Source organism: Labrus bergylta, chromosome 5, assembly GCF_963930695.1.
Source record: "Labrus bergylta chromosome 5, fLabBer1.1, whole genome shotgun sequence".
Lineage (NCBI taxonomy): Eukaryota > Metazoa > Chordata > Actinopteri > Labriformes > Labridae > Labrus > Labrus bergylta.
In genome coordinates this window covers 11597943-11621615 of record NC_089199.1, presented here as the reverse complement: position 1 = coordinate 11621615, position 23673 = coordinate 11597943, and the positions used below count along the sequence as shown (strand labels likewise).

Here is a 23673-nt window from a genome sequence, read left to right as displayed (position 1 = left end):
TATGCTGGATGAAGGGATAGTTAGATTTTTTTGTGAGGTTGTATGAGTTGCCATGAGTAAATGTATTTGCTACAAGGGATGACGGTGATGGCTGGGCCCCTGTATTGAGAAACCAGACGGAGTGCTGGCACAGAGGCTATACATTGTTGCAGACAAGGCCATCTGCTCATAATCAGATATTATTCATATCATTTTTAGACATTTTTTAGTGTTTTACTTTGCCGTCAGTCACTTTGTTATTGTTGTTTTTTCACCACCTACACCTATCTCTGCCTGCAACCCATTGGGTCATAAGTGAGAGTGAAAGAAAAAATATAAAACCCTCTTTAATGCACTTTTTAATAAAATGTTAAATATTTTTGTCTTTCTCAGGATCATCCATGAAGATGGCTACTCAGAAGACGAGTGTAAGCAGTACCGGGCAGTGGTTTACAGTAACACCATCCAGTCTATTATGGCCATAGTTAAAGCCATGGCCAGCCTCAAGATAGACTACAGCAACACATCCAGATTGGTAAGACACACAAGCACACATACAGACTAACACATTATGCTTTTGTTATATCATGACTTTTCTATATATGTTCTAACATCAATATTTCTATCCTTATACTTAACCCTTATTTGAATAAACACAGCCTGATCGCAGCCCAAGAAATATACATTTCAGTTTCTTGTCTAGTCATTGGCTTTACCAGAAACATTTAGATTTAAAAAAGGACAAGCAGACATTGTTGTTATGATCTTAAAGGTTGTTAAGTGGACCCAAAAGCAAGACCGGAAAACAGGGTGGTGGGTAAAGGGGTATTTATTGAAGTGAGGCTGGTGAGGCTTGAATGAGAGGCTGGGTGGTGAGGCACTGGAGCTCAGTGGTTGGAGGCACTGGGGAAAAACAGAAGACAAGGGAATAATTAGTGACAGGTATCCAAAGCACAAAAAGTTTACTGATACTGAGAAGCCGATCTACCACAGTGTAGGCAGAAATAATCTGGCAGCTTGGGAGCGTTGAACCAGGGTATAAATGCTGCAGCCAGTGATTACAGATGACGAACAGGTGAGTGATTGCAGAGAGCTCCAGCAGCCAATAAGCCACACCCAGCCTCTGAAAGAACAAAAACACAAGCACCGAACAAGGAAAAATACACAGAACTGTCCAATCACCACACATTATAATGTACAAACTGATGCAAATATGCAGAGAGGTGGCCATTGAAAATCCATGGTTTTAAAAAGTAGGAGCATATAACTGACAGACCAAAATACAAAAATAATTGTGTGATAACCCAGGTTACTGTCTTTGGATGGATCAGGATCCCTCTCAGGCTAAAACTTGTCTGATGTTATCCTGATTAAGACTGCGTGATCTCCGAATTAAAATCACAAGAGGTCACCTTTGTTCCAGTGTACTTTTCACTTTGTTTGTGTCTCAATATAATTGGGGTGAATAAGTCTGAAAACATTTTTACTTCCACAGTTATTGCACATTTCTCACATCACATCTCCTACTCAACACTTTTAATCTGTGCAAGTGTTCTCTCCAAATGTGGTTGTGATTTCTAACATTCACCTGTTCACAGCAGCCACTTTTTTTTTTCCCCAGAGAGAAACTTTTTGTTATTACTCAAACGAGAACAGAGTGTCATACTTCTCTGATCCATCTTGGGCACCTGCAGGGAAGAGAGTCCTCATCCTAGAGACTTCACCTCCTCCATCTTTGATCTGCTCTCTCCTCAAAGTTGTAATAGAAAGAAAGAGGCTGAGGGTGCGGCTAATAGATGCTGCAGCAGCAGACGAGCCTCTGAGGCTGTTTAGGAGATTGGATTTATTCAGAAAGTGCTGGCAGGACACATTTGAAACGTAGATCCGGTTCAGCAATGAAACAAATTCATTATTTTGTTTGTCATGGCTACTACCTGCAAGAGAAAGACATTAAAGGTGGCCCAGAATTTTCTGGTTTCAGATACTTTATACAGTATTCTGCATTTTTGTACACGGATAGATTACAGCAACATCATCTGATGGAGGGTTATGTCTGCCCATCCTTTCAAAACATTACAAAGGAAAAAGGAATGGAAACATGTTTTTAACTACAGTAAATTACTGCCTACAGTGGAAGTCTATTATAGTTTGTGGGGAGCCTTTCGATGCACCTTGGGTCAAATGTTCCCCAGCCCAATATCATATTTACATTTTACAATAGAGAAATCATTCTAGGGGTTTCATGTTCTCAGTAATGGTTTTACCCTTAGTCACATGTTCAGTGTGTGTTTCATGGGTCAATATGTTACAATGTACACTTCAGTTTAAAGTCTACTGAAACTTTTTTCCTCAAATCGACAGTGGAGATACTTCTCTTGACTTTAAATCTTGATATCTAGACACTACATTAGCAAATCTTTGCTGTTCTCCTTTTTATTGTGCCCCATCTAGTCAATAACAGTTTATATAGAATGAAAGGCACTGTTCAGAAATGTCCTACTACATTCAAGTTATAGAGTTTAGGCTAATATGAGCAGCTGTTCTTTGTTTTCCATACAGGGGTTTTTAGTTTTCACCCTGAAAGCCTCCCCTTATATAAAAAATTAAACTGAAAACAATACATTTCAAAATACAAACTATCTGCTAAGCTGCAAACGTTTTTAGAACAAAGGGACATTTTTCCTATTGAGAAAGTCATTAAGCATTAGCTGATAACGTTGATGTTTTTAAAACGACTTCTGTTATCGAAAAGTGCAGCACTCATAAACATATCATCATGGGCCTGCTTTAATGCATTCATTAAAAATGTCTTTACAGAAACTCATAGACAGCCAAACCCTGCAAACACACAGCAACACATCCAGTCTCAGCTTTTAGCAGAGATCCTGCTGCACCCTGTGAAGCCCACAAACGAGCCGTCAGTAAGCTGTATCAAAGGCTGAACTCAGGCCTGTGGAGGAGTGATTATCAGTGATTTTGTATTGAAGTCGAGGTGTATGTACGTCAACTGAAGCTGTAAGAGAAGGATTGAGGACTCTGGCTGTGGTCATTAGAGCGCGATGCAGAAAACTTTTTATTCCTTTTGCCAGATCAGTTAAATGGCTGCATGTACGTGACAGAACTCTCACACACTCCCACACTAGCAATTAGTGTGTTAGCCTGTCCATACTTGCAGACAGTAGCACTGTAGAAATGATCTCACACCCACACACACACACACACACACACGCACACACACACGCACACACACACACACACACACACACACACACACACACACACACACACACACACACACACACACACACACACACACACACACACACACACATACATACACACACACAGATCAGCATCCACCTGCATCAATACACACAAAAATGTACATGGCACCAAAATGTGCACACTCATTATCCAAGCTCTTTGCTGTTTAATTTGCTTGAAGGAGCAGCAAGAGTTCCATCAATTGTAGCACATTTGCAGGCGTTGATTGCTGCATTAATCACATCCAATCTAACAGTCTAATTAAATAAACCATTTGATAAATTTGTAAAATCTGAACAATTGTAGTCACTGCAGCAAATCATCAGTAATATGAAAAAGTGTGTTGCATACAAACCATAAAACATATCTAAATTGTAAAAACTCAGAAAATGTGATAGGAAATCTTCCCCAGAGTACAGGATAATGAGTGGTACATGTCAGAGCAAGATGAATAAACATTATTATTGCAGAGAAAACTCAATAAATATGCATTAGAACATGACTTTGCACAAAGGAAGTGTAGTAATATTTTTTTTAATGACTTCATATTGATATCCAGAGTCCTTGCAAACACAATGACAACAGCTGGTCACTGTGACATAAACAAACGAGCTGAGAGGACCAGGGATTAATGATTAGTTTTGTACTCAATCATATGAATACAACACGGAGGGTTTAGTGCCAGCGTAAAGACTGAGAAGATTATCATTGGGTTCACTGATATCATTCTTACATTATATTATTGTTGGATAAACATTCTCTTCCTTTTTCCTTGTCCAGAGAAACAGCAATCCATGACTACTTGTTTAGTAAGCATTGTGTAGCAAGTAGTACGTAATGAACGAAAATGTTCCTGTTGATCATGTGGGGTACCTTTTTTGAGCCTTTTTTTTTCTTACAGTTCAAACTTTTCCTTTGTTACTGAATATTATTTTCATTGCTCAAGGTGTTTTTGACATTTTGATCTTTCACCAAGCTTAATTGTGTCATTTAAAGATACGTGTTTTGCATAATAATGTTTTGAAAAAATACTCACTTGTTTCCCTGAGACTTCTGATTACATTATTTTCAGCTTTTTAGCCTTTTAGTAACAAAACAAACAAAAAAACATTTTAAAGAGGACATATTATCCCCCTTTTCCACCTTTTCAAACAGTCCCCTGTGGTCTAAATGAAACATCTGTGCTGTTCTTTGATCAAAACATAACATGAATCAAGCACCAGAGGAGGTTTGTGACCCTGTATAAACAAATGCTCTCAGAACGTTCAGTTTTGGTGTGTGTGTCTCTTTAAATACAATGAGCCCCCCCCTGAGTTTTCCTGGTAGACATCACTCCTTCGCTAGCGAGAATAAAAATGGCGGACCTGTGCAAAAGTTTTGCTCTAGGTGGGTGGTAGAGTCCATGGGTGGAGATACCAGTGGTGGGGAGGGGATTTTTTTTTAAAACCAGAATCCCACTGTAAGATCACAAGGAGAACATTTCAAACAAATACTTTTTCTCTGTGTTGTAAGACTTAGGCAGACCACAAATAACAGACTGGATGGGTTTATTTCACATTTTGTGGGTCAGTAGACACTCAGGTTACCTAAATATGTGTTCAAAAACACTGTAAAAGTGTGTTTTTCATAATATGTCCCCTTTAACAATGCTTTCGAAATACCATCACCTTCATGTGCTTGAAGACATATCTTTTGTCAAAGATAACAATTTTCATGTATATTTGGTAGTGATTTTAATCCTGCTGCCCTGTGTCTCTATCACCCCCTACAGGATGATGCTCAGCAGCTCTTCGCTCTGTCAGCAGCTGCTGAGGAGCAGGGCATCTTTCCTGATGAACTGTCCAGCGTGATCAGGAGACTCTGGGCTGACAGTGGCATACAGAGCTGCTACACTCGGTCCCGAGAGTACCAACTCAATGACTCCGCAGCATAGTGAGTGCAAATTTGTGTGTGTATGTTTTATACTATGATCCCACTTTGAATATTCTTTTTATAAAGCAACCCTTTTTTCAACTCACTTTACTGTATTGCTTAGATCTATGATTGTCAGTATTCTTAGTACTTTTGTCAAATGTAAGCGGCAACATTTATTAACTATTTGTATATATTATTCCTAAAAGTTCTCTTCTACAGTATGCAATCCAGCCCTGTATTTCCTTGACTCTGAGTTTTATTACTGTAAATGTGAATGTGGCTTAGTTGGAAACCTCACAGTCACTGAAGTTTTTCTCTTTTACTACATATCAGGTTGTCACATAAAGTAGAAAATTGTTTTGCAAATGTAATTCTGCAATATTATTTTAATACGATTATGAACCAGCTCAAGAAAGACAGAGAGTAGGAAAAGTTTGGGTGATGGTGTTTGGTTTATTGTTGTTCTCATCAGATAATGGACTGTTTAATAGTCCTTCCTTTATTAATGCCTTTCTCCCGGTGATGTGATGGATCTTTTGGTGCTGTACTTTCAGCCTCTCTCATATTCGCCGCAGTGAGAAACCTGTCTCTGACCTCTTCAGGGAGTGATACAGACAGGAAGGATAGTCCAATAACTTCCATTTAGAGATTCTTTCTACCTCTCTGGGTTTTACCGTCAAACATTTTAACCTGATTAGCTGGGCAAAGAATGGTATGTCTTGAGGGAGAAGAAGGTGAGACTCAGAAAAATTGAGTTTACTTCAAGGAATTGTAGCAACCAAGTAAAGTTTCAGAACTGCTGGTCATGATAAAATCCCTCAAGTGACTCATTTGTTTTTCTTTCATGTGTGTATTCATTTTTGTGGATTGATTTTTAAAGTCAAAAATGTTGCTTTGTCTGGATTTACAATATCTGTGATCCCATTGGGAAATGTTTTGTAACATCTGCAGTGATGAGACAGAATGTTTTTGTTTTTAATCATTCATTATGTTTTCTGTCCTTTCAATGGGTCTGCCGGGTTTTGCTGAGTCATTAATTTGTATTACTCTGTGGATGTGACATGCATGAATCAGGACACTGGTACAGATACAATTTTTGATATTATAAACTGCATATCTTTCTGTCTGTAGAGTCTTGGCCACTTAAGCGCCTAGCTGGCATTAGAAGATGATGTAATCCTTTTTTTATGTGGGTTAGGTGGTGTTAAACATGCTGAAGATGGTTCTACAGTTCCCTGCTGACCAACAGTCTGTCAGAAAAGGGAATAACAGAGGGAGAGTAGGAAAGGAGGATAATGAATTCAAGAAGTTGAAGAGGAAAATAATAGCAGCCAGTTTGAGAGACAGAGATGGAGAGGAGAGGAAAGGAGGGGAGAGGAGAGGAGGGGAGAGGAGAGGAGAGGAGGGGAGAGGAGAGGAGAGGAGAGGAGAGGAAAGGAGGGGAGAGGAGAGGAGAGGAGAGGAGAGGAGAGGAGAGGAGAGGAGAGGAGAGTTGCAAAGACTGTGTATGTTGTTTGTTTCATTAAAGGTCACATATTGTGCAAAATACACTTTTACCATGTTTTTCTAACACTAATATGTGTCCCTAGTCTGTCCACAAACCCAACAATTGTGAGAAAAGTCCATCCTCTCCAGCTTTAGCCTGCTCTATAGTTCAGGAAATGTGAATTATTAGATTTTCCCTTTGTGACCTCACAAAGGGCAGTAACACCCCCACAGACATGTTTTGGAGACCTCTGGGGGGGGGGGGGGGGGGTAATATGTGACCATAAACATTTTTGCATAGTTTAACTGTAACCCCCAATGTCTTATTTCCAAAGGGAAATCTCCATTACGGCTTGAGCTCACCTCAAACTGTGTTGATTGCTTTAGAATTCAGTTTTCAAATAAATCACAAATGGAGCAAACCAGTAAAGATGATCCATGTTGCCATAGAAATCCTCCCACTAAAAAAATAAAAATGTCTCTGATGGCAATTCTCTAGTGGTATCTCACACAGGCATTTGAGGCAGCCATTTCCCATGAGGCTTTATTATGCGAATACAGGACATGTGTAGAATCAGTATTTGGTTTTCACCCTCGACCTCATCACATCCCCCACAAGCAAACACAAAGCAAAGCACAGCAGAAAATAGAGTGCCAATAAAAAAATGTACCCCAGCAAAAGTGCAAACAAAATGCAATAACAAAAGATAAACAAGAATAAATGGAAATGAAGATACAACAGGTATTGAAAGGCAGTTAATGTAATAAGCAAAAAAAGAAGATGACATATAGGTTTATGTGTCTCATAACCTATAAGTTGCCAAAAGAAGATTATAGGCCTACATAATAACACAGTAGAAGATATTAATGGTTTTACACTGTTACAAGTTGTGCCTGTCCCTTTAAGAAAGAGTTCTGGTTCTGTGTTGTAGTGAGCTTCAAACTGTTACCAGAGGTTAATGTCTCCATTATTTATTTGTACAAATAAAAACTAATTGACAATATGAAAGCCGAAGGTCTTAAAGAGTAAGCTAAAAAGAAACCTGAATCTGCTTTGCAACATGTTTCTGCTGCCTTCATGTGCTCAAAATTTGTTTTATTTAGGGTTTCATTGATGTGTTTTTACCAACCCCCATTTGTAGATATGGTTAAAAATAATGGGGCTTGAGCTGTGTAATGCACTTGGTCAAAACTTGAATATTAGAAGACTTTGTATTAAGACTTAAGCATAATGCCTTAAAAAGCACTTTAACAGTGTAATGAAATGTTATTACGTAAAGCTTAACAGTGTGTTAATGAGTGCAGCAGAACATGAGTTATTCCACAGAAAGTTCATGAAATTGCTGTAGTTCATTACAGTTCAAAACACTTTGGTGAAATGCAGACTGTTTTGTCTGATGTTAATGCAGTACAAGTGACCTATTTTTCATGTGCTGTGTGTACAGTCTGTATATGTTCCTTCTCACTCTTGTAGTCTTCAAATAATGCTGAAATCCCACCCTCCCTCTCTTTCTCCGTAACCCTCTTCTAGTTACCTCAATGATCTGGAGAGGATAGCTAAGGCTGATTACATCCCCACCCAGCAGGATGTGCTGCGAACTCGTGTCAAGACCACAGGCATTGTGGAGACTCACTTTACTTTCAAGGAACTTCACTTCAAGTAAGGATTGGAGGCACTGAGCAGATATTAATGTCTGTGGATCTCAGATATGTTTGAAACAATACACTTAAACATTTCACTACCATTAAAAAAAGGCACTCTTACAAGAAATGGACATTTTCATTTAGCTATTCACACTTGACATTCAGGACTGTGAAGGGAGTGTTAATAAATAATACTTAACCAACTACCAGTTGTCACTAAGTCATACAAGCCACACATGACACATGACCAATGCTGCATAAAACTGTCCTTGGGGTAAAAAAAAAAAAAAAACAACAACAAAACAAAACATTAACATATCTGTCCAATCTTCTTTCTCTGACTTGAACTGTGAAGCTTGACATGCTCAATTATCATGATAGCATTGAGAGCTGAGTAAATGAACGAGATCCTGCCCACCACACGCTCACTCAAAAGCTGAGCTTTAATGTACATGTCGCTAACATTTAAATACATACTCCTTGGTTTAGCACTGGAAGTCTTATATAAAAATATGATCTGATCCAGCCTAAATACTCATGTGTGGGATAGTAACGGATGTATAGAAATGTTTCTGAACAGTATAGAGACACAGTAAGAGCTTCAACCCCTGATAATTGGAGCTAAACTGAAGCAGATCCAATTCCTGTACGGATGAATTTGAAATGTGCAAAGAGAAGATACTGTATTATGAGTAATTATAGGAAAATACAGTCTCATCATTTTACTCATTTTTTTACAGATCTCAGTTTTTTGTATAATTCTTTTTGGTCTTTAATTGTATATGAAATGTCCAGATGTGGATTTTTTTGTTTTTTTTGTTAAAGCAGCCACATGACTCTGATGTGACCTGTTTTGAGATAAACTCTCTGATATTTAACTTTTGTAACAGCCTCAATATTTGCTCTGAATAATACATGGAGGCAATCAATAAGAGGAAAGTCATGTTTTTGAGATCCTGCACAGTTTGTCATAATAATACGGGAAGTAAAATGCTTAAAGATAAATATAATATTTCAACTACGGTTAGTTTTGATTGTTTCGAATGGAACCTCTTGGACATCGCCCTATGTATCGTGAAAGTGTCGTCTGTCCCGTATGTGGTGGACATTAAACACTCCAGCTGTCTGCAGGCTTTTGCTCCCCTCACATCGCCATTTGCTTTGATCACAGTGCTCAGCCTCCCATTAGCTTGCACTTTGCTCTCAATACAGAGGCTCACATTGACCCTGCTGTCTTTTATCAGATTCCTGATGGACTCCTCTCCACCTTCACAGCACTCTTTTCTCAAAGGAGCCTCATGAAAACTTAATGTACATCGAAGGATGGAATATCATCTCAACTTTCTCCTACCTTCCTCTCTTAAAGCCTCTGTGTTTTTGTTTTTTTTCTGAACTCTTCTCCTTAGTGCTTTCTCTCTCAGCTTCACCTTACTGTCTTTCACTGTGATCTTCCTCCAGCACTTGTGCACCCGAATACACAATGTCTTTTTCCCCTTTGCAGGATGTTTGATGTCGGAGGCCAGCGCTCGGAGAGGAAGAAGTGGATCCACTGCTTTGAAGGAGTGACGGCCATTATTTTCTGTGTTGCACTGAGTGCGTATGACCTGGTGCTGGCTGAGGACGAAGAGATGGTGAGCACAGATCCCCCTTCTCACAACTATTCTTCATCATCCATGGACAATGTTTTTATACCCACTTCATAAATCTGCTCTCTTGTTTATTTATAGTATGAGAGAGTTTTTATTGAAAGGCATTTAACATTGCCCCCCCTCCCTTAATATAACTCAATAATAATGAGACCCAGCTGATGAAATTAACACAGTTTAAAGATCAATTTACAGTTGAAACAGTGGAGTGCAATTATCTAATGAAAGGTAATTTCTCAAATTACTTGAACCATTTGACCCCAATTTCTTGAACAGTTTATGAATTCTAAATAAGTGCTCAGGAGAGACTTGAGGACCCTACGCTTCCTCACATTTCAAACGTTAAACAACATCTCCCCCTGGTGGCGGCTTATTTGACTTGTTGTGTGATGAGCTGAGGCCGTAAACCATGACTGATTTTTTTTTTGCCTCTCTTCAGAACCGAATGCATGAGAGCATGAAGCTGTTCGACTCCATCTGCAACAACAAGTGGTTCACTGAGACCTCCATCATCCTCTTCCTCAACAAGAAGGATCTGTTTGAGGAGAAGATCACCCGCAGCCCCCTCGCCATATGCTTCCCAGAATATACAGGTACTTAGTGGGACTATCAGGGGCTGCACTGCACCCGAGAGCAGAGCTTTAATATTTGAACATCCACAGTGAAACCACAGACTGCGGCTGTAACAATACTAACAAATCACAGCATGAAACAATCCATAATCTGTCATATTATTCTCAAAATCTATTATTGTTTTTTTTCTCAAAACGTTTGCTCTCTAGGAGCGAACAAGTTCGATGAAGCAGCAGGTTACATTCAGACCAAGTTTGAGGACCTGAACAAGAAGAAGGACACAAAGGAGATATACACACACTTCACCTGTGCCACTGACACCAAGAACGTGCAGTTTGTGTTTGACGCTGTTACCGATGTCATCATCAAGAACAACCTGAAAGACTGTGGTCTTTTCTAAAGGTAAGATGGATTACAAGGGGGGAAAGAACAAGGAGGAAACATTATCGAACATTATTTCTGTCAGTTATTTATTTAGACAGCTGAGGAGGAGAGGATTAGTTATCATATCATTCAAGTTTAATTCCTTTTGAGCAAAAATGCCCAACAATATATCTGACTAAATCTTCTTCAATGATAATACGTGTTAATCTCATTCTCTTCTATAATAACAATAATAATTTAAACATCTTTCTGTTATAAACTGTCGGGCACATAGAAAACGGGCGATTTGATTTTTCCAGCATGAGCACTCTGAAATTATAGTTGACTATTTTTTTATTATATACTGAAATCTTATACACTACACTTTTTTAAATAATAGTAATGCCAAATTGATGAGAAATGCACGTCATTTTTAGCTGTTGCTGTCAATGGAATGTATTCTAAAAGGGAGCAATGGTAACATATGGTTTCTCTAAAATGCTCCTATTTATTGTGTTTTGTATTGTATTGTCTTTCTTTTTAGTCATAATGCATCACTGTATATTTTTGTTTGACCTGTACGGCACTTTGGTCAACTGAGGTTGTTCCAAATATGCTATGAGGATAAACTTTGAATTGCAAGACATTGACTGTTTCCTACTTTTGTATGACGTTTTTTAAAAGTCTCTTCTTTCCCTTCTTTGTCTCGATGCAGGATGATGCCTGACGCACACAGACTGCATGAGAGACTGCAACAGCCATGTGATGATTACTGCTTTTCATAATGAAAACCATAACAGACTTGACTTCTGGAGGGGGAAACCATAAAAAAAAAAATTAAAAAAAATCAATAATCACTGATAGCAACCTTCACATTCTTTGCCTATTGTGTTGATGTTCATTTTCAGTTCTATATTTCTTTCTGCAATGTACAGGGCTTCTCATACTATTTATACTGAGCAACTTTGAGATAGATATTTGACCTGAGGCCCATTCAGCAACAATCTCTCAACAATCAGAAGCACTCAACTGAGAAAATAAGTAACATATGTTATATTATCCAATTGGTTTGGGTGGAAAATAATAAGTGGAAGATTTTAAACTATCTGTACAACATGCTGCAATCTCGTAATGCAGCATGGCCAATCAAAATCAATATGTGTCATCCTTAAAAAGGACCAGTTGGAGAACAACCTGTTGAAATCTTTTTCATCCAACTTTTTGTACAAGTTTTAATTTGAGTTCTTTTTGCTTCCATTTCAACGTTTGAAGTTTATAAAGAGAATGCAGAATGGAATCAACACCTTTTTAAAAAATAAAAACACATTCACATTAAGTTGCCATTGTATGAACCTTTCCACTGCATAGAGCTTATTTTGAAGAAGAAGACAACCCCGCATGGAGAACAAAACTGGATGAAGGGAAAATGTTTTGTTTTGTACAATGTTTACACAGACTCGATATCCACACTTGTACTATAGTCATCGTTTTGCATGACTGCCAATAGATTAGCTCGCACCCCCACAGACTGAACAACATTCCTTCACTTCTTTAATGAAACAGTTGTTATGATATCTGCAAGTTTTTAAGTGGTTTTGTCTGTTCCTTACACTGTTCTGTACTGTTTCTTTTATTCAGTCTCTTTTTAGTTTTACATGTTTGTGCCTTGATATCTGTTTACACTCGTTCATTAGACTCATATTATCTCCATAGTGTGAATTAGGGCTATTTCTACTCCACCTCCGTTCACATTACCCATGGTTTCAGACTCACCAAACACAGAGACAACTGGATGAGACTTGTTTAATAATGGAATAAGATCAAAGTCATTCACTTGTTTAATGTAAATAAAAGTTTTCTCACCTTATGCGTTTGATTCTACAGTATGATGAGTCAAAAGAAAAGGCGCCATGTCACTATTCTACACGTTCAGAAAAAGATCAACAAAGAATTAACAGAAGAAAATGTGGAGACAATTTTAGAAAGCAAACAGAACCCATTCACTAATCAACACTGTAAGATATTCTTGACATATTTTTTAAAGCTTGAAAAAAGGCCTTAAGGTCTGTCAGTCCAGTCTGTGATGGACTTCCTTGGGACAATGCCATCTAAAATAGTTTCAATACAGAGCATGAAACTGATGTGCCGCATAAAGAGTATGTAACCATTGCTAATTTCCAACTCTTGTCCCTAGACTGATGATGCCCTGATGTTACTAAAAAAGCTTGATGTGCAAACGGATTTGTCTAAAGTTCTGCATCTATTCTGGTGGTGGTGGTCATTGGTGAAAAGTAGCATTGCATGTAATGGTGAAGCATATGACTGACGCACATGAGCCACCTTCCTCATCATGCCTCTTCATACTTCTACTCCACTACACGTCAGAGGGAGGTATTGTTCTAATTATTCCAGTATGCTTTGACATATATTTACACGTTACATGTTTCAGATTCTACAGTACAGAATTATACAACTCAGACATTTCTAAATGAAGAAGAAACTAGTGGTTTCAGGCCTTACCCATTTTTTTTTTTAAATGCGTACTTGTGTTGAGTTGCTACAGAAGTCTATCACTGAGGTCAGAGTCTTTTTGATTGGCCAAGTGCATGCATGAAAGGAATTGTACTTCTTGTATGTAGCCTACTTTGACATAAAAGCTAAAGTAATAGCTAACATTTAGCTATAAAAAGAGATAAAGTGAGAGTCTGTGAGGCTGGCCTTTGATTAGTTATCTTTTTGGGTTCCTTCTATAGCTGCTTTTGGCTTAAACATGAAAAAAACAACATTGGCATAAACAGATTAGAGAAACTTCCCAAAAAATTTTAAATAAGCTTGTTTAGTAGACCTTTGACTTTGCACAACACTTTGGGCCAATAACAAAAGGAACCCTAAAACACCTTTCTGTAGTCCTGCAATGAGAATTTTGAAAGTTATGGTCAGTTAATGTAATCCAATAGAATACATTATACATCAAGACCTGCCTCTGAGCTTTTATTTGAGTATACTTTACAGTGATGTCTTGTTTTATAGCAGTAAAGTGGCTGACCACGCCTCCCACCACTGTACCTGTATGAATTACAATACAAAGTGTTGTCACCATCCTTGGAGGAGAGAGGTGTGGAGCTGCAGCCATGAATGGTTAGCTCATCTGCAAATCAAATGAGAACTTCACTTGAGACACGTTTGCATTTCTATACGACCATTAAGAGAAGAAAGATGAATGGACCCAAAGCAAAGGTTTATATTCACAGACAATGGAGAATGCATGTTTAATAGGAGACGGTGTTTACAATGATCCACAAGGTGGCGACATGAAGATTTAACTAAATCAGCACATGTAAGGAGGGCTTTTACCACAGACTGTAAATATTAGAGCTATTTACTCAGCAGTTGCTAAATAAACTTCTGAAGTCGGCTGTAGTCGGCTTTGTGAATTATTATTAAGTTGTCATGTTGGGAAAAAAGATAGATAGCCTCCAATAATACGTTATTTAAGATAGGCTATAAAATATTATCTGTAGTCTTTTTTTTTTTTTTTTAAGTAAAGTCAATTCAAGTCATTTTATGTGTGGCAAAGCATCGCTGTTCCGGGCTTTAAATTATCTAAAGTTTATCTTTTGATCCTCGGTTTGGGTAACTAAGAACTCCCTCAAAATGTCTTTGAATGTCAAAAACGGGAGACAACTACAGAAAGTATAAAGCCTTACAAAATAACACATCACCAGCAAATATATTTCTGTGAAAGATTTATTGTTAAACTGATTCGATGACTTATATTTAACTGAAGATGTAGACCCTCGATAGTGTACAGTTACATTAGGACACGCTGTAATTACAGAGGGAGGGCGGTATCTTGCGTCGGGCGACTTGCTACTGGCTGAGCTTGTGAGGTCGTGCGCTGATTGGCTGCAGCTAAAACCTCAGCATCGTCAAAGTCCGCGGACAGACCCTCACCAGGATCAGAGGGGAGAATATTCAGACTGTGACATCATCTTTGAATCTGTGGAAGTTTGCCTTTGCATGGATTTATTTAGAACCGATTGCGAGGTGAGTGTTAACTCTAAAAAACTAAAAACTAAAAAAACAATTGTTTTAAATTTGTATTTGTTGGGAAAAACGTCAAATGACTTATCCAATGCATCGTTTTTGTTTTTGCAGTAAAAACTACCAGGATCCTGAAGTTCTCTGCAGATATTTACTGAACAGCTATGGTAAGTTTTTCCTACGAGCTAATATATTTTGACAGTTTTTAAAATGCATGGGTAGTGCCTTAATTGTGCAAAATATCGAAAGCCAAATAGTAAGCAAGTTTCCCCCCTCTTTAGGCACAGATTCTTAACGTTTTCCCTTCAATGACTGCTCTTTTGTGCGTTTTTAGAAAAGCTACAGTCTTTTAATCTCCCTAGGGTCAGAGTTAATTCAAACCAAACTGTCCCTGCCAAAATGCATAGGGTTGGATGAATCCTCTCTTCTCGGTGTGTGGACGCAGCCAAGGAGAACAGAGCATTTTAGGTGGTGCAGACTGACCACAGAGTCCCACTGAGGATGTCTCTGTGTGTCAGATAAGACCCTCCCCTGGAGGCCAAATGGTCCAGCACCCACAGCTGTAATAACATCATGGCATTGTGTTGTCCTCTTTGCTCCAAGCCAAACAGTGACAGTACAGGGGGTGCTCAGAAAACGTTATTTTATTAGAATTTGATTGAAAAACAAAAAGTATGATGGCAAAAAAATATAGGCTACTACTTTTACGTTTTCAGGGGTCCCTTATAACCACAGGATGGCTTTTTTTTTTTTTTTTTTAACATTGTCTTTATCTGTAAAAGCTATGGTGAATAAACTGGACTGCATTGATTACAGTTAATCTGTGTGTGAGAAGATTTTATGATTTATAATGAATACCTCTTGCTGTCGTTTCCTGCTCTATAATACAAGTACAGTCCACATCCTGTAAGTTAGGGGGACTTTTGAGAGGAAAAGCGTCCCTTTCACTCCTCCGTGATTCAGCCATACTTTGTTCAAAACTTCCCCTCCAGCTTCAGGAGGCAGCAGGCAGGGTTTTCCCAGAATAAAATGTGCATCCTGTTCTCAAAGCCGCCGCTTTGTATATTTGCTGGGATCACACTGCATTTGATGGTCTGCATAAAAGCTGCTCTGGGGTTTTTCAGGAATGCCTCACTTGTTATGTTGGTCAGAGAGCAGAGTGATCTCAGCTGGTAAAAATCTTTTTTGGCCCGGTTCTGCGAATAGCTCTGGGCGCTGTTAGACCGCAAACAGAGAACTTGCTCGGTAGATTGCTGTAAAAGTCCACTGTGCCTTTTGGGGTGAGGAGTTTTGTTATATAACAGATTCTGTGTATATCTAACTCTTTGTTATTCTCATTGTGTAGCTGTGTTTAGGAGACTCCGCAGACTGCGTCCGGGACCATATGCAGTGCATGATGAGATCGCTGCAGGACCTGAAACAGATCAACAGGCCCAGGCCACTGAGTGAACCATGTGTCCAGTCCTTCGCCGTCACACGGCTCTGCAAACAGAGGGCACAGCAGGAGCGACTCATCCGTCTACGGGTGTCTGACGCCAGTGAAGCCAGCACATATGACTCTGCCTGCTGCCTGGCCAGCCCTCTGGAGGAAGAGGAGGAAGAAGAGGAGCAGCAGCATGAGCGGTTGACTCAAGGCTCCCCGAGCAGTGAGAAAAGTCTGGACGTGGACTCGGGCTACTCTGAGGCTTCCTGGCATGACGAAGGTGTGGTGCTGAGGAGGACCAGAAATGTGCGGGTCTCTTCTTCTGCGTGTCTCCGCACAAACACAGGACACACTGGTAGAATCAGACCCAAATCAACCTCGGACGCTTGCTTGGAGCGGTGGACCTCATTTGAGGCCAGTGAGCAGGAGGACTGGACCACATCCCTGCTGAGCCGCAGCAGGAACAGACAGCCACTGGTTCTTGGAGACAACAGCTTTGCAGACCTCATAAAGAACTGGATGGACTTACCAGAGTGTCCCGAACCAGCAGAACTAAAGCCCAGTGCGGGCAGGCGTCTGGCTAAAGACATTTTGGTGAACATGAGGCGCAGGCTGGCAGGGATGTCTAAGGGTGTGGAGGTCAGGATGAGGCTGGCAGACCACACGAGGGCCAGCAGAACTGCAGAGGCCTCTAAACGGATGTCCTGCCCTGTGGGACTCCAGGCTCTCAAACCTTTCTTCCACCAGTCTCACACAGGCCTGCACCAACTAGACACTGACTTCTACCAGTTCACTGCTCTGATGAAAACAGGCAGCAGACAGCCTATCATATGCAACGACATCATTGGATACATTTAAACGAGGCTGTAATAACAGACTGAGCTCAAAACACTTATTGTATTAAGATGGTTCTATTTTTATACTTGGAATTTGTTCAGAATGTTGATGCATGTGGAATAAATGTTCTTTTGAATTTAATGGAAAAATCCAAGTGTTTTATTAATTTTTGACTGTTTTACATTCTTCTCAACCCTCTACAGACGTGATGTTAGGGGGAAAGTTGTCTTGTTCTACATGTAAGAAATAGGAATTTGTGTCAACTTTGAGCTTCATCATTGATGATCCTTTTTTGACCGTTGCACTTCACATCTCAGCCCAAGTTTAAAAGATAAAGTCGAGGGCTCTAAAGCTTTGCAAATTAGGAAAGTGTAACCACACCTTTGTGTGCAATGTGATAGCAAAGCAGCTATTTCAATGGTTGTAATGAGAACAAAACCTATTTGTGGCGAAAAATGAAACAATACTGACCCTCATAAGCGCATATTTATTGCATTCTTTTCAAATATACAGTAATTAAATCACAAACAGTATCCTTAAATCACAGACCATTACACAGTGATAAATGTCATTAAAAAGTTGTAGCGGTGATAATTAATAAGAAAAACATGATTTAAAAAACACCTTGTTATTTTGAGGGTGTTTTATCTGCTGGGAGGGAGTGTGTGTGTGCTAAGAGAGCAGGACTTCTGTGAGACAGCTGTGTCCAAATGGCAAAAAATGCTGAGTGGTTAAAGCTTAAAGCCTACTGTGTCAAATGCCTGTTCTGACTTCACTGCAGTACTTCCAACATCTTGCTCGGTCTGACCTGAATTAAACCCTGAAAAGAAGACCAACACTGCCCCACCAGCTCCAGATCATCTATTCCACAGGCCTTGGGGGGGAATCCTCATTAACTATAAGCCGACTTCTTTGAAGGCGATCTATACATCTAATTTAAACCAAAAGTGAGAAAACAGAATGTCATGGGATTTTTTTCTACTATAGGGTAAACTGAAATTTGAAAAACAATCATCTTTTTCTTTTTAACAAAACAGAAACAGGAAATCAATATCAATCGTGATTTCCATAGTATTTCTGTGGGACACGGCTGAGGTATTTCAGAGCTGATTATAGACACAAACTAGTGGAACTTGCTAAAGCAACAAAAGCTGGTGCTCTGTAGCAGATAGCATGTCAGAGGAATGTTAGACTTTTTTGAACAAAGGTTCAATGCGATGCCTTTCTCGTTTAACTTTATGTTGTTCGCATCAGAGAAGCAGGTATCTGATCATCAGGCAGTAGTCAGAGTCGTCCTCTTCATCAAATGAGGGAACCAACTCCAGCATCTTCTTGTGAGGAGGGATTTCTGTCTTGGTGACGTTCCTCACTACGTCAGACACACTGCAAACATAAGTGAATATAAAGTAACAATGCATCACATTACACAGCAATACAGTTACAAAAAACAAAACAACTATCATTGATAAATGTTTTTTAAAGGGAGTTCATGCAAAGAAGTACAAATATGAACACTATACGTAGTTGTTTTTCTCCTGCAAAGAGACAAACAAGTGTCTTATTCTATTTATAAACTAATCCTATATAAAGACCAACACATAATTAAGGTTCATCCAACCGATTGTTGCTCGTGCATCCCACACTTGATATAGCTCATTCCTGTGTAAACAAACAGCATCTTGCTGCTGGAAATAGAAACTACAGCGGCATTGTGTATTAATGAGTGTCTGAAAATAGCCTCAAACAAATCCTATATTTATTCCTGTTTAATTGAGGTTTGCTATAAACAACCCATTTGCTATAAATGACTGAGCAGCTCAAGAAAAGTATTTAACATATTTTAATAAACCCAACTTTATATCTGTGACCATTTTTTTTTTCATTTTTACAGATTTGTCCCTTCAGTGAGAGCAGATGGATTTGGGGCAGTAATGATGGTAGAATAGTCGTGAGAAACAAACAAAAAGATGGCTTTGGATTTTTATGAGAAATGTGGACAACATAATGCTGAATGATTTTCAGTTATTCACGTTTGCAAGCTTCCTACATTACTGGCTGAAAACAGGAAGCTTGGGGAAGGGCGACTGCACGGAAGTAACTGCTGGTGAGGGCATTTATCATGTTCAGCCTGCTGTCCACATGCCCCTCTCCCCCTGTGGCTTTATCTAACCACAACAGCCCCCCCCCCAACCAAGAGACTTCAGCGTCCAAAAACAAAGAGGGAGCTGCACACAGTTTTGTTTCACTTTCAACATTAAGACCTCACAGAAAGAATTAAGCAGTGATAAGAATCACATGCTCAACTTTTTTATTCCCAAGTATAGTACTGCCTGTACACTCCCAAGGTTTAACCTGATTTATTTAACCTGGTTTCTCCCTCCTCCTGAAATCAAAACACCCCTGCGGCTGCATATTCTGCTGTGACTCCTAATAAACTGCACATTATTTATCTGATTTGTTTCAAATCCCCTGGGGCTCAGAAACTCGGCTATGAAGTGTGGTGCACTCCTGAACAGGCCCGGACAGCTTGGCCTTCTGACGTGCAGAGAAAAAAGTTCACCCTGATTTAACTGTTTGACTTCAATCCTCGACAAACATAAGGACAACAGAGGAGGAGCGGTATCAATCGTCAGGGTGTAGTGATGCATGTGAGTGTGTCAACAGGCTCTCAGAGGAAACACCTCATCCTGCCATTAGCTTTAAACAAACACAGGGAGGCTGCGCATTGTGATTCTTTAAGTGTGCAGAGTTGCATGAAAAGTGTACGCAGATGTAACTGTATCTTTATGTTTAGTGGACATACCTCAGCATGAGCCTCTCTTCTTGTCCGCTGTAAAGGATGGCTGTTCCATAGTAGAGACTGCAAACTGTTAAGCTACTCTTTTCCTGCAAAAGCACAAGCAGTCAAAATGTAATTTACAGTGCAATATAACCCGATAACAGCACATAAACTACATATATACTACATATACATGCATTGTATGAAGGGGATTTCTAACTAAAGGTGCAGTGATGACATGTGGCCTCAAACACATTCAGCAGTTCAAGCTCTTCAGTCTCCACAAACAAACGAGGGGGAAGCCGGCTAGTCAAAGGTTAAACAAAACCCGGTGCAAAATAAGATGACCTGCCAATTTATTTTCCCTGTTTTCTTCTTCAGAACAAACGTCAGCAGAAAGAAGAAACAAAATGCCAGATCAGGACAGGAAGATATGTGCAAGCAAACAGGCTAGGTGCTCAGAAGTTTCTGTTACAATGTGACCTATATCAAATAATAAAGACCATGACCTGAATAAATAAGAGCAATGGGACAATGTTATTCTAAACATCAGACATGTTTCTATGTAACAAGTTGTTTTCATTGTGTGTCTTCTGTGTATGTCTTTAAAAGATGCAAAAACATTACAGTGATACACAGTAAATTAACTAGGGGCTTGTAGAAGTCACATTGATGATGTAGAGAATCTGAGTTTCGCTTAATACGCTAATCTTCTGTTGCTGTTCTAAGAATGCATCAATGCACCACGTCAATTCAGGAAGATACCAAAGTCCTGGCTCATTTTCTGAAATAAGTCTAGTAAATAGAAGTGCAGAAATTTCAGGAGTTAAAGACAAGACAATAGTTTCAAAATAATAACAGCTACCAGACAAATAAACTAATGATTGATTGTAACAGTCTTGACATGTCAGTCTACTCTACTTTTTTTTCATATTTCAGTTTAGCCCTCAAAGAAAAGGCCTTCATAATCATTACGTCTAGCTTTTTTTTTAGTTGCTGTGGTATCAAAGTTTAAAACATCTGTTATTGTGATTGCGACAGGCCTCAAGCTTGTTCTCTTTTTGCTGAGTCAGAATAGGAGACTGATGCACTCTGAGATCTAGCTGCCAAATATGAGGCTACCACAAGCAGCTGGCTAACTTAACTTAGCACAAAGACTTGAAATGGGGAGGGGGGGGTCTTTCTGTTGGTTGTTTTTTTAAGGTATACCACTTTGTTTTTCATGAACATAAACACTATTTCAGCTTTTTTACTCAGCTTAAAGGAAAACAATTTAGGTAGCCACTTGGCTGAATTCTTGGTTTGGTTTGTTTTATTGCAGTGAAAACATAAGCCGTTTTCACACATGCACTCTCCGGAGATTCTCCCGAAGTAGCAATTCACATATGTTCCTCACAGCAGGGGACTTTCCCTGTCAGAGGGGAGGGGCCGCGGGGGATTTCCTGACGTAAGACGTGATGTAAATAAACAACGTGGAAGTAGCGGCCGAAGCAATAATAATGAGAAAATATAATGAGAATATTTGCCTTTATATCAATGCTATGTGTAATCCAATGGAATGACAACATCCACAAAAGAGAGGAGAACAACATACTGACGAACAGAAAACACAATGCAGCCGTTTAATTACGTGCACGGAGATCGTAGTGGTCGCGTGCAGACACTTTAGCCGGTCACTATATAAACATCATTCTCTTTTCATTGGCTGACATCAGCTCCACCGGATTATCTGAGGAAAAAATAATAGTGGTCTGGCCGGATAAACTCTGGGTAATATCGGAGTAAAAAATTTGGCTGTTACGTTCACACATACAGCTCCTCCTGGAAATCTCCAGAGTTTTTCAGGAGATTTCTGTATGTGTGAAAAGGGTTATACTAACCAGTGGCATAAATGAGTATGAATTGTGGAAAGGGCTTCAGCAGACTTTGGGAGAGAGTCAACAAACACAGCGTGACCTTCCTCCAGGATTTTACAATAGATTCCTAAATTTGTGAATGGAAGGTGTAAAGTGGCCAATCATTCAAACAATGGCCATTGTGTGCACCACTGGAAGAAGGTGAACAGGTTGAGACTTAAATAAAAAACACAAATCCTGCACTCAGTGGCACCGGGTGTGAAGAAAGTGTGTGTTTCCTTACTGAGAGGAACGAGGAGGACATACCTTGATATACTGGAGCAGATCTCCCAAGGTCATTTCCTGCTGACCGCCACGTCTGCCCTCAACCAGGAAGTCATCCCACAGGCTGTATTTCTTTCCTGCGATCTGCCGATAGACATGTTACATACACCAACACACACACACACACACACACACACACACACACACACACACACACACACACACACACACACACACACACACACACACACACACACACACACACACACACACAGAGACAGGCAGTTGATGGATGGCTTCTTGCAGTGAACATTTCTTGGTTCCATAAGAAGAGACTTGGATGTTCACAGACAGAGAGGCTGCATGTTTCATCACTCTGTTGTAAAGCAGCTGAGAAGAATCAGCAGCCCTCTTTAAAGCTGCAGTAAAGACCCCCAACAAGCTGCCAGAAGGTCAAGGAGCTGCTTCCTCCTATATGATGAAGAGACTCTCTTGCTTTACTTAAGTTTTCATCTACAAGACTTACCAAATTCTCAAAGATTTACAAACACCCCATGCTGGTAAATGATACATTCAGCCATGTCGTTGCAGTTTGTGGGACAATTTATTCGAAAGTTGAAGATGTAGCTTGTGTGATTTGAAAAGTTATGCTCCTGGCAGTGATATATCAACTGTGACATATTTCCAGAAACTTAACCATTATGCAAGTGTAAGTTTGTAAGAAGCCCTTAACAAAAGAATCATCCAAACATTTATTCACCATGTTTTTCCTGTAAAAAAAAAAGTACATTAGGTTTACCTCATTAGTGTAAGCAATGAAAGCATTGTGCATCATGGTCAGGCCTATCACACTGACCAACTTATTGTTTTGTTTTATAGATTGCCAGAAAATGATCCCGCTATCATGAGTGAAATAAGTCTTGATCTTGTGAAAACTATTAAAATTAACTCACTGTCACGGGAAAATGTTGTAAAAATGTAATTGTCCCCTTAGGGCTTCAGTGAGTTTGAGCTATGATGGGCCACTTTCTTTCTGATTTAAAGAGCTTTGAGGGCTTCTGACTCAGAGACACTCTTGAAATCTGGCCATTTAATCTGCAGACTTAAAGGCGTAATGAAAGCGTGATGAAAGTCTCGCGCGTCTGGATGAAGCTTTACAAACACAGTCATTCATTGAGGCATTTTACCACACAGTTCAAACACATCTTATCTCATGCCTCAGGCTCCATCCTACAGCATCGCCGACACAGATATAAGGATGTATGACCTGACTGTGACTTGGCAACCTGCAATCGTCTTATATTTTTGACCGTTTGACATGTAAATACACAACACGGAGGTCCTGACACCCAGACACATCTATCCAAACCCTGCACTCATAAACGCTGATCTTCCTCCTCACATAAGACAATTAACAGTCATCACATGACTCTACGTGTAACCGTAAACACCTAAATCCACACATGCAGGACCATAAAATAACATCACCCGACCTGAAGTGGGTCATGATTCCTCACATGCAGAAGAAAATGTCAAAATATGTCACAGAGTGAGACGAGCCTGCTCTCACAGGCGCTGTCTGCTGAGAGGATCTGTGAAGAG

At 39.5% G+C, this 23673-nt stretch overlaps 3 protein-coding genes across 4 annotated transcripts in view; 2 read left to right on the top strand and 1 right to left on the bottom strand.

Annotated features, from left to right (window-relative positions):
• The window catches only part of gnai2b (guanine nucleotide binding protein (G protein), alpha inhibiting activity polypeptide 2b), a 41313-nt gene extending 28578 nt beyond the window's left edge, over window positions 1-12735 (top strand). Inside the window, exons 3-9 of the mRNA XM_020629042.3 lie at window positions 373-514; window positions 5015-5175; window positions 8174-8302; window positions 9788-9917; window positions 10372-10525; window positions 10715-10907; window positions 11584-12735. Of these exons, the coding sequence (XP_020484698.2) occupies window positions 373-514; window positions 5015-5175; window positions 8174-8302; window positions 9788-9917; window positions 10372-10525; window positions 10715-10905 (907 nt within the window). The 3' untranslated portion in view covers window positions 10906-10907; window positions 11584-12735. The remainder of the gene's footprint in view (window positions 1-372; window positions 515-5014; window positions 5176-8173; window positions 8303-9787; window positions 9918-10371; window positions 10526-10714; window positions 10908-11583) is intronic.
• Window positions 12736-14792: 2057 nt separating this feature from the next.
• Window positions 14793-17313, top strand: inka1b (inka box actin regulator 1b). Its single transcript, XM_020629000.3, has 3 exons — window positions 14793-14915; window positions 15027-15079; window positions 16258-17313. Exons 2-3 carry the CDS (start codon window positions 15077-15079, stop codon window positions 17191-17193), a joined length of 939 nt encoding a protein of 312 aa, XP_020484656.2. The 5' UTR covers window positions 14793-14915; window positions 15027-15076; the 3' UTR covers window positions 17194-17313.
• Window positions 17314-17639: 326 nt separating this feature from the next.
• uba7 (ubiquitin-like modifier activating enzyme 7) overlaps window positions 17640-23673 on the bottom strand; it is a 34306-nt gene continuing 28272 nt past the window's right edge. Inside the window, exons 22-24 of one of the 2 annotated variants that reach the window (XM_020628998.3) lie at window positions 22114-22218; window positions 19976-20058; window positions 17640-18555 (exon numbers count right to left, since the gene is read on the bottom strand). In XM_020628998.3, the coding sequence (XP_020484654.2) occupies window positions 18423-18555; window positions 19976-20058; window positions 22114-22218 (321 nt within the window). In that variant the 3' untranslated portion in view covers window positions 17640-18422. The remainder of the gene's footprint in view (window positions 18556-19975; window positions 20059-22113; window positions 22219-23673) is intronic. The other variant, XM_020628999.3, reaches the window with a different exon arrangement.